The sequence below is a fragment of the Chamaea fasciata genome, unplaced genomic scaffold (genome assembly GCF_029207755.1).
Source record: "Chamaea fasciata isolate MVZ Bird 193981 ecotype frontalis unplaced genomic scaffold, bChaFas1.0.hap1 SCAF_26, whole genome shotgun sequence".
Lineage (NCBI taxonomy): Eukaryota > Metazoa > Chordata > Aves > Passeriformes > Sylviidae > Chamaea > Chamaea fasciata.
In genome coordinates this window covers 780,580-797,351 of record NW_027094111.1, presented here as the reverse complement: position 1 = coordinate 797,351, position 16,772 = coordinate 780,580, and the positions used below count along the sequence as shown (strand labels likewise).

The 16,772-nt window shown below is 68.0% G+C and overlaps 4 protein-coding genes across 6 annotated transcripts; 3 read left to right on the top strand and 1 right to left on the bottom strand.

Moving 5' to 3' along the window:
* Window positions 1-2,786: 2,786 nt before the first annotated feature.
* Window positions 2,787-4,346, top strand: FAM110D (family with sequence similarity 110 member D). 3 transcript variants are annotated; one of them, XM_066204291.1, is made up of 2 exons: window positions 2,787-3,060; window positions 3,272-4,346. In XM_066204291.1, the coding sequence occupies exons 1-2, from the start codon at window positions 2,879-2,881 to the stop codon at window positions 4,050-4,052; spliced, it is 963 nt and encodes a 320-aa protein (XP_066060388.1). In that variant the 5' UTR covers window positions 2,787-2,878; the 3' UTR covers window positions 4,053-4,346. The 3 variants fall into 3 exon arrangements, with proteins under 3 accessions (XP_066060388.1, XP_066060389.1, XP_066060387.1); XM_066204292.1 differs by having other exon boundaries at window positions 2,787-3,079; window positions 3,272-3,981; XM_066204290.1 differs by having other exon boundaries at window positions 2,787-3,981.
* Window positions 4,347-4,527: 181 nt separating this feature from the next.
* On the bottom strand, window positions 4,528-5,499 carry CUNH1orf232 (chromosome unknown C1orf232 homolog). The gene is made up of 4 exons (XM_066204679.1): window positions 5,398-5,499; window positions 5,236-5,322; window positions 5,051-5,148; window positions 4,528-4,864 (listed from the first exon to the last, which is right to left on the bottom strand). The coding sequence occupies exons 1-4, from the start codon at window positions 5,482-5,484 to the stop codon at window positions 4,606-4,608; spliced, it is 531 nt and encodes a 176-aa protein (XP_066060776.1). The 5' UTR covers window positions 5,485-5,499; the 3' UTR covers window positions 4,528-4,605.
* Window positions 5,500-6,087: 588 nt separating this feature from the next.
* Window positions 6,088-7,329, top strand: ZNF593 (zinc finger protein 593). Its single transcript, XM_066204355.1, has 3 exons — window positions 6,088-6,306; window positions 6,673-6,735; window positions 6,841-7,329. Exons 1-3 carry the CDS (start codon window positions 6,110-6,112, stop codon window positions 6,980-6,982), a joined length of 402 nt encoding a protein of 133 aa, XP_066060452.1. The 5' UTR covers window positions 6,088-6,109; the 3' UTR covers window positions 6,983-7,329.
* A 2,403-nt stretch (window positions 7,330-9,732) lies between these two features.
* Window positions 9,733-16,702, top strand: CNKSR1 (connector enhancer of kinase suppressor of Ras 1). The gene is made up of 21 exons (XM_066204414.1): window positions 9,733-9,784; window positions 10,068-10,225; window positions 10,526-10,716; window positions 10,792-10,876; window positions 10,998-11,039; window positions 11,116-11,415; window positions 11,497-11,556; window positions 11,935-12,003; window positions 12,281-12,400; window positions 12,562-12,647; window positions 13,104-13,237; window positions 13,319-13,482; window positions 13,673-13,703; window positions 13,793-13,965; window positions 14,046-14,119; window positions 14,464-14,535; window positions 14,629-14,702; window positions 14,890-14,954; window positions 15,033-15,135; window positions 15,616-15,797; window positions 15,882-16,702. Exons 1-21 carry the CDS (start codon window positions 9,733-9,735, stop codon window positions 16,071-16,073), a joined length of 2,427 nt encoding a protein of 808 aa, XP_066060511.1. The 3' UTR covers window positions 16,074-16,702.
* The last annotated feature ends 70 nt before the right edge of the window (window positions 16,703-16,772 follow it).

Below are 16,772 nucleotides of genomic sequence, written 5' to 3'. Positions count from 1 at the left end.
CGACCTGCAGGGACACGCGGGTGCCTGCCTGGGGTCGGGCGCTGCTTTCGGGTTTGTTCGTGCCCCTTTGAACCCTCGGTATTTTTAAACTCGCCTAACAAGCCCTGCAGCCCTGCCCTGCCCCGAAGGAAAGCCCGAGCCCTCCCTGGCTCCTCCCCAGCTCCCCTGGGCCCAGCTCCCCTGGGCCCAGCTCCAGGGGTGGCATTTCCATGGGGCTCAGGTCGGAGGAGCCGCTCTGGGGTGGGAACTGAACCAGCCAGGAGAGGCAGCTTGGCTGGGGCACCCGGTGCTGCGTTCCCGGCTGCACCTGAGTGGGTTTTGAAGTTATTTTTTGAAAGGAGAAATGTATCTGGAAAGATCTCAGCGGGACACGGTGGCCTCTGTCACCTGGAGCTGTCAGAGCGGTGCTGGGAGCAGGGTTGGTTCATCAGGAGAGGGAAGTGCTGTGGAAGGAGGGTCTGGGGCTCGTGGCCTTTGGGGACCTTCTCTGCCTTTTCTGGAAGTTTCTACACCTGGCCCCAGCTGTGGCTACGTTTCACCTGGGATTGTTCTGCCTCCCCAGCTCTGTGCTCCCTTCCAGCCCCACAGAGGAGCTCTGAGTAACCTTCAGTAAACCCAAGGGGCTTGGAACACCCACGCGGCTCCAAAAACCCCCTGGTGCATCCACAGGAGGCTGAAAATGGGGTGAATCCCTTCCTAGAAGTCACAGGGACAAAACCTCCACCTCCAGGAAAAGCAGGAGCTGCCTGGAAGTTTGATGCCAGGAAATCCCTTCTTTTATCCCAAAGGGAATCTGCCTTGTCCAAGTATTCCAGTTCAATGGCAAGTGCCTGGCAGGTGCTCCAGGGAGGGGCCAGGCATTTGGGAAGAGCATCCCAGAGGAACAGGCTGCAGCTGCCAGGGAAAGGTGATTTCGAGGCTGCTCTTACTCACTCGTGGCTTTACCAGAACAGCTCGGAAAATAAAACACTTCCTAACGAATTCCTAGTGATTCATGTTGCTTGGAGTTAAAATTAAGGCCCATGAGGGAATCCAGGGGCAGATCCCAGAGCTGCCGAGGGTTTCTCCACCGCTTGGCCTGATCCCACTCCCCGTGTTCCACCAGATCGGCTCCAGCGCGGCCTCGTCCTGCACACAGAGCCTGAGGGTTCCCTGCTCTGCTCCTCCCCAGGTTTATTACAGAGGGGTCTGTCCCTTCTGCACTGTCGCTGGGAATTCTTCCCAGTGCCTGCAGAGCTCACACAAGAGCTGGCCCCTCGCATCCTGCCCAGCTTCCATTTTATCCCCCGTCCTTCCCCCTCTGCTCCAGTGCCACGTTCGCAGCCCCCCGGGCTGAGCCGGGGACGGAGGGGGCCGGGATTGTCCCTGTGGGAGCTCTCGGCCCTCGGGAAGGGAAGAGGGCAGCGGTAAAAATAACCCCTGGGCCAGCTCCAGCCCATTGCGGCTTCCTGCGATTTACAGCCCTTCCCGGGGGGAAGAGGCAGGAACCGGCCGGCTCGGGGCTGCCTGTGACCCTTTCACCGCCACCGGAGAAGGTGCCAGCAGGATTTTTCCTCCTCCTTTCCTGCCTGGGCAGGGTCCTGGGGAGGGGGATCGTGGTGGGCTCCCGCTCCTGAACTGCCCCCAGCACCCTGGGGTGGGCTTGGACGGAGAAGCTGCTGGAGGGGTCACGGTTTCCCTGCCCCACTCCCGACCCGCCCTGAGAGACTCAGAGGTAAAAGTCTCCGCAGCAGATCCCGGAATCCCGGCCGGGTTCCCGTAAGGAAGCGGAGGGAGGGGGGAGCTGGCAGAGGTGAGCTGGAGCCGCAGGAGGAGGGGGGTTAATGCTGGGCAGGGCCAGAGGCAGGCTCGGCACGGGGTGGGCTCCTGCCCGCGGGGCTGGGCTGGCAGGGGTTAATGGGTGGCTCTTCCTCTTCCTCATCCTCTATATGAGGCTGCTCCCGGCTCTGGGCTCAGTTTGCCGCGGCAGCCAGAGGGGCAGGAGCTGCGTGAGACTGGAGCATCCCTGCATCCCATCGCTGCATCCCAGCCCTGCATCCCAGCCCTGCATCCCAGCCCTGCATCCCTGCGCAGCCTCAGGTGAGTGAGAGCATCCCCCGCTTGCCTGGCACAGGTCCTGGCACAGGTCCTGGCCGCGGGGCTGGGCCGGGGAGGGTGAGGGACCCCCGGCACGGGCAGCCCCAGCCTGGGCACGGGAGCCGGTGCTCATCCCCCGGGGGCACCGGGCCGGACACACCGCGTGCCTCAGTTTCCCCCGGGGTGGCTGCGGTGTGGAGCCCGTGCGCTGCGTGTGGAGCTGCGCGGCAGAGGGTTCCCGGGCTGTTTGCTCCCGTGAGCTCCGCTCTGCCCAGCCCCGTGTCCCTGCTGTCACCCAGGGCTGGTTCCGTGCCCTCCGCACACGGAGCAGGGGAGAATCCTCCCTCCCAGCCCAGCCCGGCGGTGCGGGGCACGGCTCGGGGACCCCCCGGCACACCCCGGCCGTGGGGCAGCTGGCCAGCTCCCCTGAGCCCGGCTTTGTTCTGCCGCTCGGGAAGACAAGGCGGCGGCCGGCCCCGGTATTTTTTCCTGTTGGAAGCCGCTCCTGGACGCGGGTGAAGCCGGCGGATGCTCGGCGCTTCTCCCTTCCTGCCCGGGGGCTGTTCCTGCCCGGGCTGGCAGGACTCGCCGCCCGTGCGGCATCGAGGGGACCCTCAGCTCTGCTTCAGCCCCATCCTCCTCCTCCTCCTCCTCCTCGCCGCTGCACCTCGGGGCTGACCCTGACCCTCCTCTCTCCTCCCAGGGCGGAATCCAGGAGCCCAGCGAAGCCTCAGGAGCCTCCCCCGCGGCCACGCCGGACCCGCCCGGGGCCCAGAGCGGTCAGCAGCGCCGTTCCGGGGACATGGTGCCCTTGGGCAGCCCCGCTCTCGCCGTCTGCGCCTCCAGCAACCTGCGCCTGATGGCCCCGGGCCGCGGCTCCCCCCTGGCCTGGCTGAACCGCGGCCCCGAGTGCCCGCAGGGCCCGGGGGGCAGCGGGGGCCGCAGAGCCAGCGCCGTGGAGCGGCTGGAGGCCGACAAGGCCAAGTACGTCAAGTCGCAGCAGGTGATCAGCCGGCGGCAGGAGCCGGCGCTGCGGGGCTCGCCCCGCCTGTCCCCGCACGGCCGCCGCCTGTGCCCGGGCTCGGAGCTGGGCCGGGAGGGCCCGCGGAAGGCGCCGTGCCCGCAGTCCCCCGTGTCCCGCCGCAGCGGCAGCAGGCGCCTGCTGAGACCCGACTCGCTCATCATCTACCGGCAGAAACGGGACTGCCTGGCCGGGGACAAGGAGAACACCAAGGGCTCCGGGCTGGTGCGGCGCCTCTTCCAGGGACCCCTCAGAGACAGACCCGCCAGCTCGCCCCCCGCCAGGGCGCTGGGCGAGGCACCCAGAGCCCCCCCGAGCCCCGAGACCCCCATGCTGTGGGCGCCCGCCGAGAAGGAGGAGGCGCGGACGCCGGGAGGTGACAGCGGCGGGGACAGCGGCGGCATCTCCCCCGTGCCCGGCTGCCCCGCGGAGCAGCCCCGCGCTGGCCCCGGGAAGGAGCCGCTGGCTCTGCGCGTGTCGCTGCCGCTGTCGGAGCAGGAGCGGTTCTTCAACTACTGCGGGCTGGACCGGGCGCTGGTGGAGCTGCTGGGCCGGGAACGCTTCGGGCCGGCGGGCTGGGACAGCTCCTCGGCCCCGGGCCCCGGCTCCTGCGAGTCCGAGCCCGGGCGGGCCTCGGGGGGCAGCGAGGGGGACGCGGGGCCGGGCGAGGAGGAGCCGGACGCCCGGCTGGGCTCCGCCGTGTCGGTGGTGGAGCGCAACGCCCGCGTCATCAAGTGGCTCTACGGCTGCCAGAGAGCCTGGGCGGCTGCCAAGGAGTCCACGGTGTGAGCGGGGACAGCCCGGCCGGGACGGGGACACCCGCGCGGCTCCCGCGGGCTGGATGTGGCCCCTCGCCCTCGCTGGGCTGCTGGCACCCACGGCCCGGGTGCGGTGGGGATGCCGCAGGCTGGGAGAGCCACCAGCTCCACGGGCTGAGCGTGGTGGGGGCACCTGAGGGGCAGGTGAGGAAGGGACAGCCCCGGGTGATTCTCCCCACGGCCGCAGGGATGGCAGGCTGCTGTCCTGCTGTCCCCCTGCTGTCGCCCGTCCTCTCCGTTCTCGCTGTCCCCAGCCCAGGGGGGTGGCATGGGCCTGCAGCCCCCACTGACCACCCTGGTGCTGCTCCAGCTGCAGGCTGGGGGGTGGGCAGAGCCCGAACCCCCCGTCGTGGGCAGTGCCCACCCCACAGCCCCCCCTCCCCACAACAGGGGCTGCTGTTAAATAAATCTATTCGGGTTTTTTTTTTGTAGCCTGGTAGTGTGAGTGGTTGTGGGGGGGGGATGTCCCAGGGCTGGGGGTGCAGCCCCCCCTCCCCACCCTTGGGGTTGTGCTGCCCCAGGGGCCGTGGGGCTGTTGGGGGTGAGGAAAGCACAGGCAGAGCTCAGGGACAAGGGGCAGCTCCGGGCTCTTGGTGCAGACGTGACACCCAAACCCGCGGCCGAGCCCCCGGGCACGGGCGGCGCGCTGCCCACAAGAACTTCTGGGGAGCCCGGCTGGTGCGTCCTCCTCTAGTTGCCCTTGGGGGCGGTTTTATTGCGGATTTCGGCCAGTTTGCCGGCCAGGAAGCCCCAGTGGAAGGCCCCTTCCTCTGGCTCCCGCAGGTCGCTGCCATCGTCACCCGGCGGCTCCCCGGGGCTCTCATCCGGCTCCGGCGGGGGCCCCCCCTTGTCCGGCCCCGCCGCCTGCTGCCACTTGGTAGCAAAGAGATCCCAAAACCCAGGCGCCTTCTCGGTGTGGGGCGGCTCGGGCGGCTCGGCGGCCAGAGGGCTGGGGGGAGAGTGGGGACGGAAATGTCTGTGCAGGGACCTTCCCCCCGAGCCCACCGGGCCCCCCTCCATGCCGCCTCCCCCCGGTGCGGGCCGGGGAGGGGGATGCAGGGGATGGGGTGCGGTGGGCAGTTCCCAGGGGTTGGATCCGGGTTCTGGGGTCCCCCCTCGGGGAGCTGTAACCTACTGGTCCGGGCAGGGCTCCGGGCTGAGCAGCTGGTGCTCGTCCTCGCGGGTGAAGAGGGATGAGAGCGTCCGCCAGCCCCGGGCCCCCACCCCCTGCACCTGCGGGGGCAGCGCCGGGGTCAGCGGGCACCTCCGGCTCCCAGTGACCCCCCGCCCGGCCCCGCCGCCCCCCAGCCCCCTCCTCACCTTCCTGGCCAGCTGGGACACGGGGCTGGCTCCCTCCTCCATCAGCGCGGGGGGCTCGGCCGTCTCCATCAGCTCGGGGGGGTCTCCCTGCAACGAAGCCCCCGGTGAGGACAGGGGTGCAGGGAGGTTGGTCACCCCATTTGGGGGACCCCCCCACCCTACCTCGTCCTGCAGGGCCCCGTCCGGCCGCGGCCCCCCCAGGGTCTGCAGCACTTTGGCCTTGTAGAGCCGCCAGAAGCCCTGGGCCATGGCGAGGGGCTCAGCGGGGCCGCAGCCGGCGGGAGCCGCGGGCAGCGGGGCGGGCACAACGGGCGACCCGGCGATCCGGTGGCTTCATTAAAGTTTCAGCGGCCACTTGCACCGCACAAAAGGAATCTGAGCCCGGGCTGAGCCGGGGGCAGCGCGGGGGCGGCTCCTCCGGTCACCCCCAAAACCCATCCCGAGCCCCCGGGCCCAGCCCCCCGGTGCCCCTCGCCCACTCGGGACCCCCAGGGCTGGGACAGCCCCCCCATGGTGCAGAGAGGCGCTGGGGCTCCGCGCTCCCCCCGCCGCGCGTCCCCATCTATAATTAATCACGGGCGAAACACGATCAGCGCCGAGCCCCGCTCGGCTCATCGCAGCGGTGACCGGGGCAGCACGGGGAGCACGGGGACACGGGGGGAACACGCGGGGGACGGTGGCACCGGGGGCTGGGGGGGCGCGGGGACCGGGGGCACCGGGCGGGGGCGTGGCCTGATAAATATAGGCGTGGCTTACGTGAGCGGGCGTGGCCATAACCCGCTCTGGCGGTCTGTGGGCGGGGCGTGCGGCTGTGTGGGAGTGGCCAGCACCCCTCGCGCCTGCGCAGTGCGGCGCGACGCGGCGTGCGGCCGCCATGTCCCCGCGGAACGGGCGCCGCACCGGAGCGCACCGGGCGCATTCGCTCGCCCGGCAGCTGAAGACGAAGCGGCGCCGGCGCGACCTGGACGAGATCCACGTGGACCTGAAGCCCGAGAACGCCGCGCGGCTGCTGCGGCAGGAGATCGACCCCGACCTGCCGGGCTGCGCCCAGTTCTACTGCCTGCACTGCGCGTGCGTGCGGCGGGGGGATCCGGGGGGATCCGGGGGGGATCCGGGGGTCCGGGGACGGAGGGAGGGCCCCAACCTCGGGAGGGGCTTGTCCTGGTCCTGGGGGTCCCTGGTTCCCGGGAGAGGGGGGATCTTGTTCTGCTCCCTGGCGTTCCTGGCCGCTGGGGTGGGTTCCTGGTCCTGGGGGTCGGGGGGCTCTGGGAGGGGGGTGCTCAGCGCCCGGGGGGTCCCTGGTTCTGGTGAGAGGGCTCTGACCCCTGGGGACCATCCTCTCCTGGTCTCAGGGTGACCCCTGGCCCCTCGGTAGGACCCTCCCCAACCCTCCTTCAGTCTCGGGGTCCCCCTGACCCCCATCCTTTCATACCCCAGGCGCTACTTCGTGGACCTGAACAGCATGAAGGAGCATTTCAAATCCAAGGTGCACAAGAAGAGGTAAGAGGTGGCAGCCCCCCAGGCTGCCCGGGGTGGCAGGGGCGGTTCTGGGCCGGTCCTGCTCGGAGGAGCAGACGGAACCTTCACCCCCTCTGTGCCCCCCAGGCTGAAGCAGCTGCGTGAGGCTCCGTACACGCAGGAGGAGGCCGAACGTGCCGCCGGGATGGGCTCCTACATCCCCCCAAAGAAGGTGGAGGTGCAGACGCAGCCCCTCGAGGAGGTCGCCGAGATGGAGACGTCCAGCTGAGCGCAGGGACAGGGGACTGAGAGGCTGAGTGGCTCTGTAAGGACGTCTTTGTCCTCAGCTTTGTGAGAGAAATGTGTCCCAGCACTGCCAGCCAAAACCGCCCTGCTCCTCCCACGGCCCCCCTGGCCAGGGCACTAACGAGGAGAAGGAGCCAGCAAGACCCTGGGTGCCCTCACCGAGTGTCTTTCTTGTTCGAAAAGGGACAAATTGCTTCTTCTCTGAGTGCTGGTGGGACTGCACACTTGTCTCTCTGCCTTTGGAGCAGTTTCTGCTCTGTCCTTGGGTCAGAGCTTGTTCCAGTGATGCACCCATTAAAATATCTCAACTAAAAGTGTGGCAACATTGAAAATGAGGGTGACAGTTCCCCAAGGGGTGGGGGGACACCTCAGTGTTGTGCTCTTCCCCATTACCCAAAGCTGTCCATGCCAGGAGCCTCGTCCCGGAGCTCCTGCCTGGCAGGGTGGCAAAAGCCCCTCTGCCCTCCTGGCAGGGAGTTCCCAGGCAGCTTTTTGGGGGGGAATATGAGCTTGAGTGACCTCTCCATCAAACACTTGGGTTTGCAGCGAGCAGCTGCTTTGGCCCTTGAGAGGGCAGTGCTGGTGTCCCCTTGGTGAGGACACTTTGAGGCTCCTGTCCCCAAAATCTCAACTCCTGCAAGTGATTTCATGCTCCTGGAGGGCTGGGGCTGCATGGTGTGATCAGCCTCCCTGCCTGGGCTCTGCCACGGCTGCTGCTGGTGCCCCTTAGGGGACATTGTGTGACAATGCCGCCAAATCCCTTCGGAGTGGGTGTCCCCGATTCATCCCTGCTGCCAAGCTGGGCACTGGCAGTGTGCTGGGAAGGGAACAAGAGCAGTGACACAGCTGTGCTGGGTAGGGAAGGGTTTATTTCCACGCAGCCTGCCCGGATATGGTCCCCGCCGCTCTGCGGGGGCAGGGAAGGCTGCGGCCGCCATCCCAGCGCCATCCCAGCGGGATGTGCCAGCCCAGGGGACACGTCACGGCCCCGTGTCCCCCCTGCCCGTTACCTAATGGCTGCGGCGCTGGCCTCGTTCCTGCGGGGCTGCAGCCTCGGCACGTTCCCATGGGGACCGGGGGGCTCCGTGGCCACCAGTGGGGCCCCCGGGCCCCGCTGCCTCCGTGGGGGGTGGAGAGGGGTGCAGCTCCCGGCTCTGCCGTCCCTCTGTCTGTCCGGTCTGGTGGCCGGATCCCGATGTCCCCCCGTGGCTCGGGCAGGGGCTCAGCCGGCAGCTCCGGAGCTGGAAGCGACTTCTCCGTTCCCCATCCCGGCTGCCCAAGGCGGGGACGGGCGGGGACAGGCGCGTGTCCCCCAGCCCCGGGGCATCCCTGGCATGTCCGGGCGTGCTGGGAAGGGCTGGATGTGGCGCAGGTCAGCTGGAAAGCGGCCGCAGCTCCGCTCGGGCGGGGGCCGGAGGGTAGAGGGGGACCCCAACACGCCCCCGGGATGTCCCCACGGCCCCCCCAGCCCCCTCCTCACGGCTCCGGGGGGGCCTTGGCGGGGTCAGCCATTCTCCGGGCGCTGTAGAGGGACAGGCAGAGTCCGGCGGCCGCCAGCAGCAGGGCCAGGGGGGTCAGCAGCCGCCCCCCCGGCTCAGCCCCACGTCCCGCTGCCAGCTGCATCTGTGGGGACACAGAGAACAGAGGGGAGCACTGGAGTACCCCAAAGCCCACGGGGACGGGGGTCTGGGGCCATGCCCTCAGTGTTCCCATCACACTGGGTGGTGTAAAGGCAATGGGGGCATCTTTGCGCCCCTCTGGGCATCTCAGGGTGGGGTTTAGGGTGCCCCGCGCAGCATTTGTGGGCCCCCATCGGCAGCATCGTGGCTGCTATCGTGGAGCTGGGACACAGCCGGGAGCAGCTCCGGCGGCCAGCAGGCCCGGTGGGCAGCGCGGGCACATCCCGGGGCTCCCCGGGGGCTCCTCCCGGGGGCTCCCCCAGCCCTGCTCGCCCCTTACCTGCAGCAGACGGAAATACCCCGGGGTCAGGCGGCGGGGCCGGATGATCATGGCGTGGCGGGGAGCAGCGGGCCCGGGCCCGGTGGGGCGGCAGCAGCGGGGCTGGGACCCCCCGAGCTCGGAGACGGGCTCCGTGTCTGTCGGCGGCCCCGCGGCCCCGGGGGCAGGGCGCAGCACCGGGCGGGCGCGGAGCAGCGGCTGTCAGCCGCGATCAGCGCCCGCTGCTCCCCGGAGCGGACACGCCGGGCGGGGGGGTTCGGGCAGCCGGGTGCAGGCGGGGGGAGCCAGGGCCGGCCCAGGGTGGATTGGGGGAGGCTGAAGGCTGGGTGAACCCCTCTGCAGGCCTGTGTGGGGCGGCTTCATTTTCCCCACTTGCAAAGGGGTGTGAGTCATGTTTTGAGTGGGGGGGCGACACCCCAAAAACTCCAGGGCTGAGCAGGGGCTTCCCTCAGGTTCTTCTGGGGGTCTGTGCGGCCTAACTTTGTCCCCACAGGGCACCTGGGGGTCCCCCACTGGTGTCACAAGTGCCGTCCGGCCTCAGGCCGCGCTGCGTACAGCGGCTGTCGTTTCCCGGGGTTTCCAGCGGCCGTGTGTCACCGTCCGGGCTGTGACTCACCGGGGCCTCGCCCCACGGGCCGGTCCGGGGCCGTCCTGGGCAGGCACGGCGCTGAGCGGCACCCGGGCCCGCCAATGGGGCGGCGGCTGCCGGCGCAGGTGGGGGCCGCGCCCGGCGCAGGTGAGAGCCGCGCCCGCCGCCGCTGCGCGCCCGCCGCCATGGAGCCCCTGCGCTCCTGGGGCCCCGCGCAGGTGGCAGCCTGGCTCCGAGGTGAGACCCCGGCTGCCCTCGGGCTCTGGGGTGGGGTGTCCCCGGCTTGGGGACATGTGGCTGGGGGTGGCAGTACTTCCCGTCCCTCATCTCCTTCCTGGGAGGGGCATGCCCTGGATGGCGGGGGGCGGCGCGGGAAGGGGTCTGGCCGTTCCCACCGCCTAGGCTGAGGCCGGGTGAACTCGTAGCATGGAGAGGACCGTCCCATCAGCCAGGGGACACCCGTGGGGTCACCCGGCCAGGGGCAGCGGGGACACTGGCAAGGGGCACTGATGTGTGGCAGGGCTGGACGCGGCGGTGCAGGGGTACCCTTTCGAGGCCTGGGGGCTCTCGGGGCCCGACCTGCTGGGGCTGGACGCGGGGCTCCTGGAGGCACTGGGCGTGTGGCCCTTGGGACACCAGGAGCTGCTGCTGGAGGCCACCGAGCAGCTCCGTAAACTGGTGAGTGCCGGCATCCCGGGGCCTGCGGGATCCCAGGGACGAGCAGGGGGACATGGGGCTTCCCTGGGCTGAAGCAGGAGGATGTGGGATCACCCTGGGCTGGGTGGAAGGGGGCAGATGGGGTCACCTTGCACTGTGGGGACACAGGGGCACCCTGGACTCCGTGGAAGGGGGTTCTGAGGAAACCCTGAGCTGGACAGAGGGAAGGACGTGGGGGCACCGTGGGCTGAAGGCGGGGGTGCGGAGGCACCCAGGAGATCACCCTGCCTGTCCATGCCCTGGCATCTCTGTCCCCCCCAGGACACGGGCCTGGCGAGCACCAGCCTGCGGACACTGACCGAGAGGCTGCAGGAGCTGGCACAGGGCATCCAGGGCCTGGTGCAGGACGGGCTGTCAGCAGGGGATGTCCCCCAGCCGCCCTCCCTCACCCTCCTGGCCCGAGTCATCGACCTGGTTGGGGCTGCCAAGGAACTCTTCTCCTGGCTCAACAGGTCTGGGGCAGGTGAGGGCACCCCTTGGTGCTGGGTGCCCCCCACTCCGGGGGCTCAACGCTGTCTTCCCCCCAGGTACCTCTTCTCCACCCTCAATGACTTTTCGGCCAGCCGGGACATCATCCTGCTCTGTGCCCAGCTGGCAGAGACGCTGCAGGCGGTGAGTGCCCAGGGCTGTCTGGAGCTGGGGCAAAAACTGGGCTGAGGGGAGATGGGGCGCAGGGGGGCACCCCACAGCGTGGAGCCATCCCACCGTGCTCATCCCCACATCTTGCCCCCAGGACGTTCCTGCGGCCGAGAGGAGCAGTGGGATCCTGCAGATTGTGAGTGGGGGTGAGGAGGGGGTGGCAGGCCCGGGGGGCTGCCAGGGCTCCCCTCACACCCCGCTGTCACCCGCAGTGCCAGCACATCGTGGGCATCTGCCAGAGCATCGTGGGCTGCAGCCCCCCGGCGCTGCTGGACCGCAGGGCTGTGCTGCAGCGTGTGGGGCTGGCGCTGCCCCCCAGCCCACAGGGCAGCCCCCCAACGTCCCCCAGCACCCCAACACTGCCCCTCGGCCTGTGGCAGAGCTCCCCAGCAGCCTCTGACACGCCAGCGCTGCCCCCCAGCCAATGGAGCAGCCCCCCAGGATCCCCTGACACCCCAACACCACCCTCTGATCTTTTGGGGAGCCCCCAGCTGCTCCTCTCTGCCAGACTGGTGAGTCCCCTCCACCCCAGTGCCCCCCTGTGCCTCGGGACCCCCAGCCCCCTGCTCAAACCCCCATCTTGGCCTCCCCAGGGCTTCGAGATCACCTCCACCAGCTCCTGCCTGCACTTCGTGTCTGCGACCACCTCAGGGGTGAGTGAGGGGCTGCCCCTCCCTGTCACCCCCTGCCCCTTTTATGCCCTGTGGGGAACACCCCCCATCCATGGGATCCTGTGAACCCCTCAGGGCCCTAACCTGCCCTCCCCTGACCCAGAGCAGGGCGGGCTGCCTGTGGCTGTGCCCGTGCAACTCATCCCGTGAGTGAGCACAGCCCGGGCATGGGGGAGCCCCCTCTGCACCCCGAGCCCAGCAGCAGCTCTGGGGGGTGCTGTGCAAAGTCAGGTTAATGGTTAACGCCCCTGGTTCTTCCTGTTCAGGAGAGATCCTGAGTGGGATTAGCTTGGGAGGGAGGGAGGGAGGGAGGGAGAGAAGCCAGAACTGGGCACCCCACTGTCCCCCACCTCTGCCCAGGCCCTGGCTGCCCACGGGGGCCACATCCTGCCCGGAGATGAGATCGTGCAGGTCAACGAGCAGGTCGTGGTAAGTCAGGGGCTCGAGGGTGCTGCTGGATTTGGCAGGGAGGACATGGACAGGGAGCTGCAGGGCTGGGAGGGCTCGGGGAGCACTGGGATGAGGTGGGGGATGCAGGAGTTGTGAGCAGCAAAAAGCAGGAGCCAGGGCTGGGAAAGGTCTGGGGAACACAGGAGGCATTGCCAGGAGGATTTGGGGGATGTGGGATCTGTGGCTGGGGTGGGTTTGGGGGATAAAGCATCCGTGGGGCCGGGGCAGTGGCCCACAGCTCACCCAGGATTTGCAGGTGGGTTGGACACCTGTCAACCTGGCGAGGAAGCTGCTGGAGAAGGGGAACAGGGTGACTTTGGTGCTGAAGAAGATCCCCCTCGACGTGCCCAGCTCACCCCCCTCTCCCAGGCAGCAGGTGAGTGACCCCAGTGCTCCCAGTCCAGCCCCAGTGCCGCACTGGGCTGTGCTGGGAACCAGGCCGAGATGCTCAGAGCTGGCATCTCCCATCACACTGGAGATTCCTAAAGCTCTGGGGTCCATGGTGGGATGGGCCTGGCACTGACACTCCATCCACAGCTCCCAGAAGCATTTTTGGATGCTGCAGATTCCCCTGGCACCAGGAGCGGTGAGAGCCCGGGCAGCCCCGTGTCCTTGACCTCCAGGTGAGCCCCATCCCGACACCCCAACACCCCCAATCTGGCCAGCAAGGAGATGTCTGGGTGCATCCAGGGCCCTTTCCCAGCCCTTTTCTAGGGGGAGAGGTGCCAGCAGTGTGGCAGCTGCCTGTGAGCAGCCCGGGAAGCTGCCAAGAGTCTTAAGGAATGAAAGAAAGGGGGGGGTTTGTAATTCATTCACTTGGTAACGTGTTAGTGGGGTTGGAACTATATTTAGCCATGCCCCTTCTCCCATCCCGGAATGGAAAGGCGTGAGGAGAGCCAGCGGCCGCGCGGGCAGGAGCCGAGCTGGGGAGGCCGCTGGAGCTGAGCTGGAGCTCTGCCAGCACGTCCCCTCAGCCCCACTCCCGGGCCAGGGAGCGCCCTGGGTGCCCAGGCCGCGGTCGATCAGGGCCCGGCAGTGCTCGGGGAGGTTTGGGGCTCAGGGGTCCCCTTCCCTGCCAGCGCTGCGGCCGACTTGGACTCGGGGCCAGACTCTGCCCCGGATCCCGTCAGTGACGAGGAGCAGGAAGAGGACGAGCGGGATCCGAGGCTGCCCGGGGCAGCTGTGGAGGAGCTGCCCAGCCTGTCTGCACAGGGTAGGATGGGAGCAGAGGGTGGCTGGGGACGGAGCAGTTCCCCCCAGAACGGGAGGCCGCAGCCCCGCTCGCTGTTCACAGGTGCTGCAGAGGAGGTGTGGGACAGGGGCAGCCCCCTGGAGACCCCCCTGGACACCCCCCCGAGCACCCCTGCTGCCACTGAGCCCTGTGCCACAGAGCTGAGCCCCAGGACAGCCCCCACCACGGGGGCTGGGGGAACAGAGCCCAGCCAGCTCCCTGGGGAGGTGAGAGCTGGGGGGGACATGCTGGGGGGTGGCAGAGGCTTCCCTCGGAGCCCCTGCTGTGGGTGTGTGAATTGGGGGTCCCTCTGGGGGTCCCTAAGGGCTGTGGTGCTGCTGGGGAGGCTCAGCGGACACTGCCCTGCCCTCACCTCCTGCACTGTCACCAAAATCTCCTCTCTGTGTCCCCGCCCAGGGCAGCCCCCGCACGGGACGCAGACCAAAAGGTGAGCAGAGCCCTGTCAGGCTGGGGGGCTGTCCCGGGGGGGCTCTGCTCCCCCTGCCCTCCCCTGACCCCCCCAGGGCTGTGGTGCAGGAGTGGCGACCAGGCTGAGCCGCCGGCGGGTCTCGTGCCGGGACCTGGGCCGGGTGGACTGCGATGGGTGGCTGCTCAAGAAGAAGGACCACGTGGGCTTCATGGCCCAGAAGTGGAAGCGCTGCTGGTTTGTGCTCAAGGGCCACACGCTCTACTGGTACAACCACCCCAATGTGAGTGGGGGCACTGGGTGTCCCTGGGCAGCTGGGATTCCCTGGGGTGGTGCCAAACACGGCTGTCCCTGACCCCGCAGGATGAGAGGGCTGCAGGACTCATCAACGTGGCCACCTACAGCCTGGAGAGCACCAGGGAGCAGAAGAAGAAATAGTGAGTGGGGTCTGTCTCACTTTCACCCCTAGCTGGTGGGGATTCTGTCCCAAGGATGAGGCCTGCTGGAAACCACCTGCCTGTCCCCACAGGGCTGGTGAGGTCCCCACAGGGCTGCTGGGGTCCCCATGGGGCTGGTGAGGTCCCCATGGGGCTGGCACCTTGCAATACTGTGCCCACACTCTGAGCAAGGCCTGCACTGTGTTACTGGTGTTATCTGGGACGAGGCTGAGGACTGGAGCTGGGTTGGGATGGGGGGGCTGCGGTGCTGGGGAGGCTGGAGGGGGCTTGGGGCTGGCCCTGTGTCACCACAGCAGCACAGGCAGCCACCCCCTTGTCCTCAGCGTGTTCCAGCTGTGCCACCAGACATACAAGCCCTTTGTCTTTGCTGCTGAAACCCTGGCTGACCTGAGCATGTGAGTAACAGAGCCAGCGGTCAGCACCAGCCCCACCGGCCTGGGCTGGCCAGGACCCTCGTCCCCCTGTCTGTCCATCCTTTCCCTCCCCAGGTGGGTCAGTCACCTGGTAACAGCCAAAACAAAGTACACGCTGGCCCAGCAGGCAGTCCCAGACAAGGAGGAAGGTAATGAGGCTGTCCTGGGGTGGAAGGGGTCCCCATGGGGTAGTGGGGCCTGGTGCCACAGCCCTGGCGTGGGACTGCTGGGAGCTTGGCCCATGATTTGGGGGAATGTGGCAAACGCTCCCTGAGGGGTGGCTGGGATGATTCTCAGCCCTGGGAGGGAATTTCTGTCTTCTCCCATGGCCTCCAGACTGCTACAGTGAGACAGAAGCCGAGGACCCCGATGATGAGTTCCCCAGGCACGGATCTGACTCGGTGAGTGGCCCTGGGGGACACCGTGGGGACAGAGGGACAGGGATCCTTGTCTCACCTCCCGCCCCATCTCTCCCTCAGCCAAGGAAGAGGCTGCAGAACACCCCAGAGAAGGCACAGCTCTCCCCAGCCAGCAGCGCAGCCAGCAGCCCCCAGGGCAGCCCCCGGCCCTGCTCCCCCATGGGTAAGTGCTGGGAGGCGACATGTGGCCCCCTGTCACCTTGTGTCCCTCCCTTTGGCCTGTGGGTGTGCCAGGGGGTAGCTCCAGTTGGGGTGTGTTTGAGTGGGGTGAAGGGAGCCTACAGGAAAGATGGAGAGGGATTTTTTTATGAGGGCACAGAGTGACAGGGCAAGGGGGAATGGAGTTAAACTAAAAAGAGTAGGTTTAGATTGGACATTAGGATGGTCTTTCCTCTGTGAGTGGTGAGGTCCTGGCACAGGCCGCCCCTGGATCCCTGGAAGTGTCCAAGGCCAGGGCTTGGAGCACCCTGGGAGGTACTGGAAGGTGCCCCTGCCCATGACAGGGGTGGAACAAGATCTTGAAGGTCCCTCCCAAGCCCAAACACTCCATGGTCCCACACCTTCGGGGCAGGGCCGTGCACGGGGGAGCCCTGCGGGGTCTGGGGGCTGCCCCCCTGCTCCAGTGCCCCCTCTCCGTGCCCAGACCCGGCGGGGGAGGACCTGGAGAGCCTGATGCGGTGCCTGAGGCAGGGCGGGGTGTCCCTGATGGGGCAGCGGCGCTTCCTGACGCAGGAGCAGTGCCGCAAGTCCTTCCTGCGGCGCAACAAGAACCCGCACATCAACGAGAGGGTGCACGCCGTGCGGGCCCTGCAGAGCACGCTCAAGGTGGGACCCCGCGGCCCCCAGACCCCTCCCCAGTGCCCCCTGCCCGCGTGGGTGTCCCCACAAAACGCGCATTGCCCCGGGCAGGCCAAGCTGGCGGAGCTGCAGGCCCTGGAGCAGCTGCTGGGAGAGGCGGCGCTCACCTCGGACACGTTCAGGCGCTGGAAGGAAGAGCACCAGGAGCTGTACCAGGAGCTGCGGGAGGGCTGGGCAGGGCAGCAGGGCCAGGGCGATGCCGGAGACCGGCACAGCGCCCAGCACGAGGCAGCTGAGCCCTGACACCCTGCCAGGACCTGGCGTGGGTCGGTGCCCGCAAGACTGGCGGCATGGGAGCGCGGTGGGTGCTCCGTGCTGGGGGGCATGAACGCGTTTGGGAAAGCTCAGCCCCCAGAGGGGCCATCCCGCGGGGGAAGCGGCTTCTGTGACAGTCTTCGTTTTTCCCAGTTCGCCTTGCCTTGGCTGCAGGTTGGCAAGGGGGGGATTTTCCCGGGGGACGAGCCCCCGCTGTGGTGCTGCCAGCCGGCCCGGCCACGGGCTCTTCTGCTGTAAATAAACGTGTTGACAGGGCCTGATCGCGCCGTGGTTTTTCTGGGCGCTGAAATCATCAAATCATGGAATTGTTTAGGCTGGAAGGAACCTTAAGGATCATCGAGTCCAGCTGTAAACCCGCCGCGTTCACCACTAAACCGCGTCTCCAAGTGCCACATCCACATGTTTTTGAACACTCCCAGGGATGGTGACTCAACCACTGCCCCGGGCAGCCTGTGCCAGTGCTTAACCACCTTTTCCATGAAGAAATCCCTCCTGACGTCCAACCTCACTCTCCCGTGGTGCAACTCGAGGCCGTATCCTCTTGTCCGGTTGTTCGTGCTGCCGGGGAGCTGTGGAGACCGAGACGATCTCCCCGATGCCCCTTTTCCCCGGGCTGAGCCCCCCCAGCTCCCTCAGCGCCCGCCCTACGGGTGCCGCCCGCGGTCA

Excerpts from the sequence above, each read along its gene's own strand:
- FAM110D (XM_066204290.1), top strand. The coding sequence starts at position 2,879 with ATGGTGCCCTTGGGCAGCCCCGCTCTCGCCGTCTGCGCCTCCAGCAAC.
- CUNH1orf232 (XM_066204679.1), bottom strand. The coding sequence starts at position 5,484 with ATGGCCCAGGGCTTCTGGCGGCTCTACAAGGCCAAAGTGCTGCAGACC. Across the intron at positions 5,323-5,397 it reads ACGGGGCCCTGCAGGACGAG|GGAGACCCCCCCGAGCTGAT; the intron begins GTAGGGTGGGGG and ends GCTTCGTTGCAG. Across the intron at positions 4,865-5,050 it reads CCGGAGCCCTGCCCGGACCA|CCCTCTGGCCGCCGAGCCGC; the intron begins GTAGGTTACAGC and ends CTCTCCCCCCAG.
- ZNF593 (XM_066204355.1), top strand. The coding sequence starts at position 6,110 with ATGTCCCCGCGGAACGGGCGCCGCACCGGAGCGCACCGGGCGCATTCG. Across the intron at positions 6,307-6,672 it reads TTCTACTGCCTGCACTGCGC|GCGCTACTTCGTGGACCTGA; the intron begins GTGCGTGCGGCG and ends TTCATACCCCAG. Across the intron at positions 6,736-6,840 it reads TCCAAGGTGCACAAGAAGAG|GCTGAAGCAGCTGCGTGAGG; the intron begins GTAAGAGGTGGC and ends TGTGCCCCCCAG.
- CNKSR1 (XM_066204414.1), top strand. The coding sequence starts at position 9,733 with ATGGAGCCCCTGCGCTCCTGGGGCCCCGCGCAGGTGGCAGCCTGGCTC. Across the intron at positions 14,536-14,628 it reads ACCCTGGCTGACCTGAGCAT|GTGGGTCAGTCACCTGGTAA; the intron begins GTGAGTAACAGA and ends TTCCCTCCCCAG. Across the intron at positions 14,955-15,032 it reads CCAGGCACGGATCTGACTCG|CCAAGGAAGAGGCTGCAGAA; the intron begins GTGAGTGGCCCT and ends TCTCTCCCTCAG.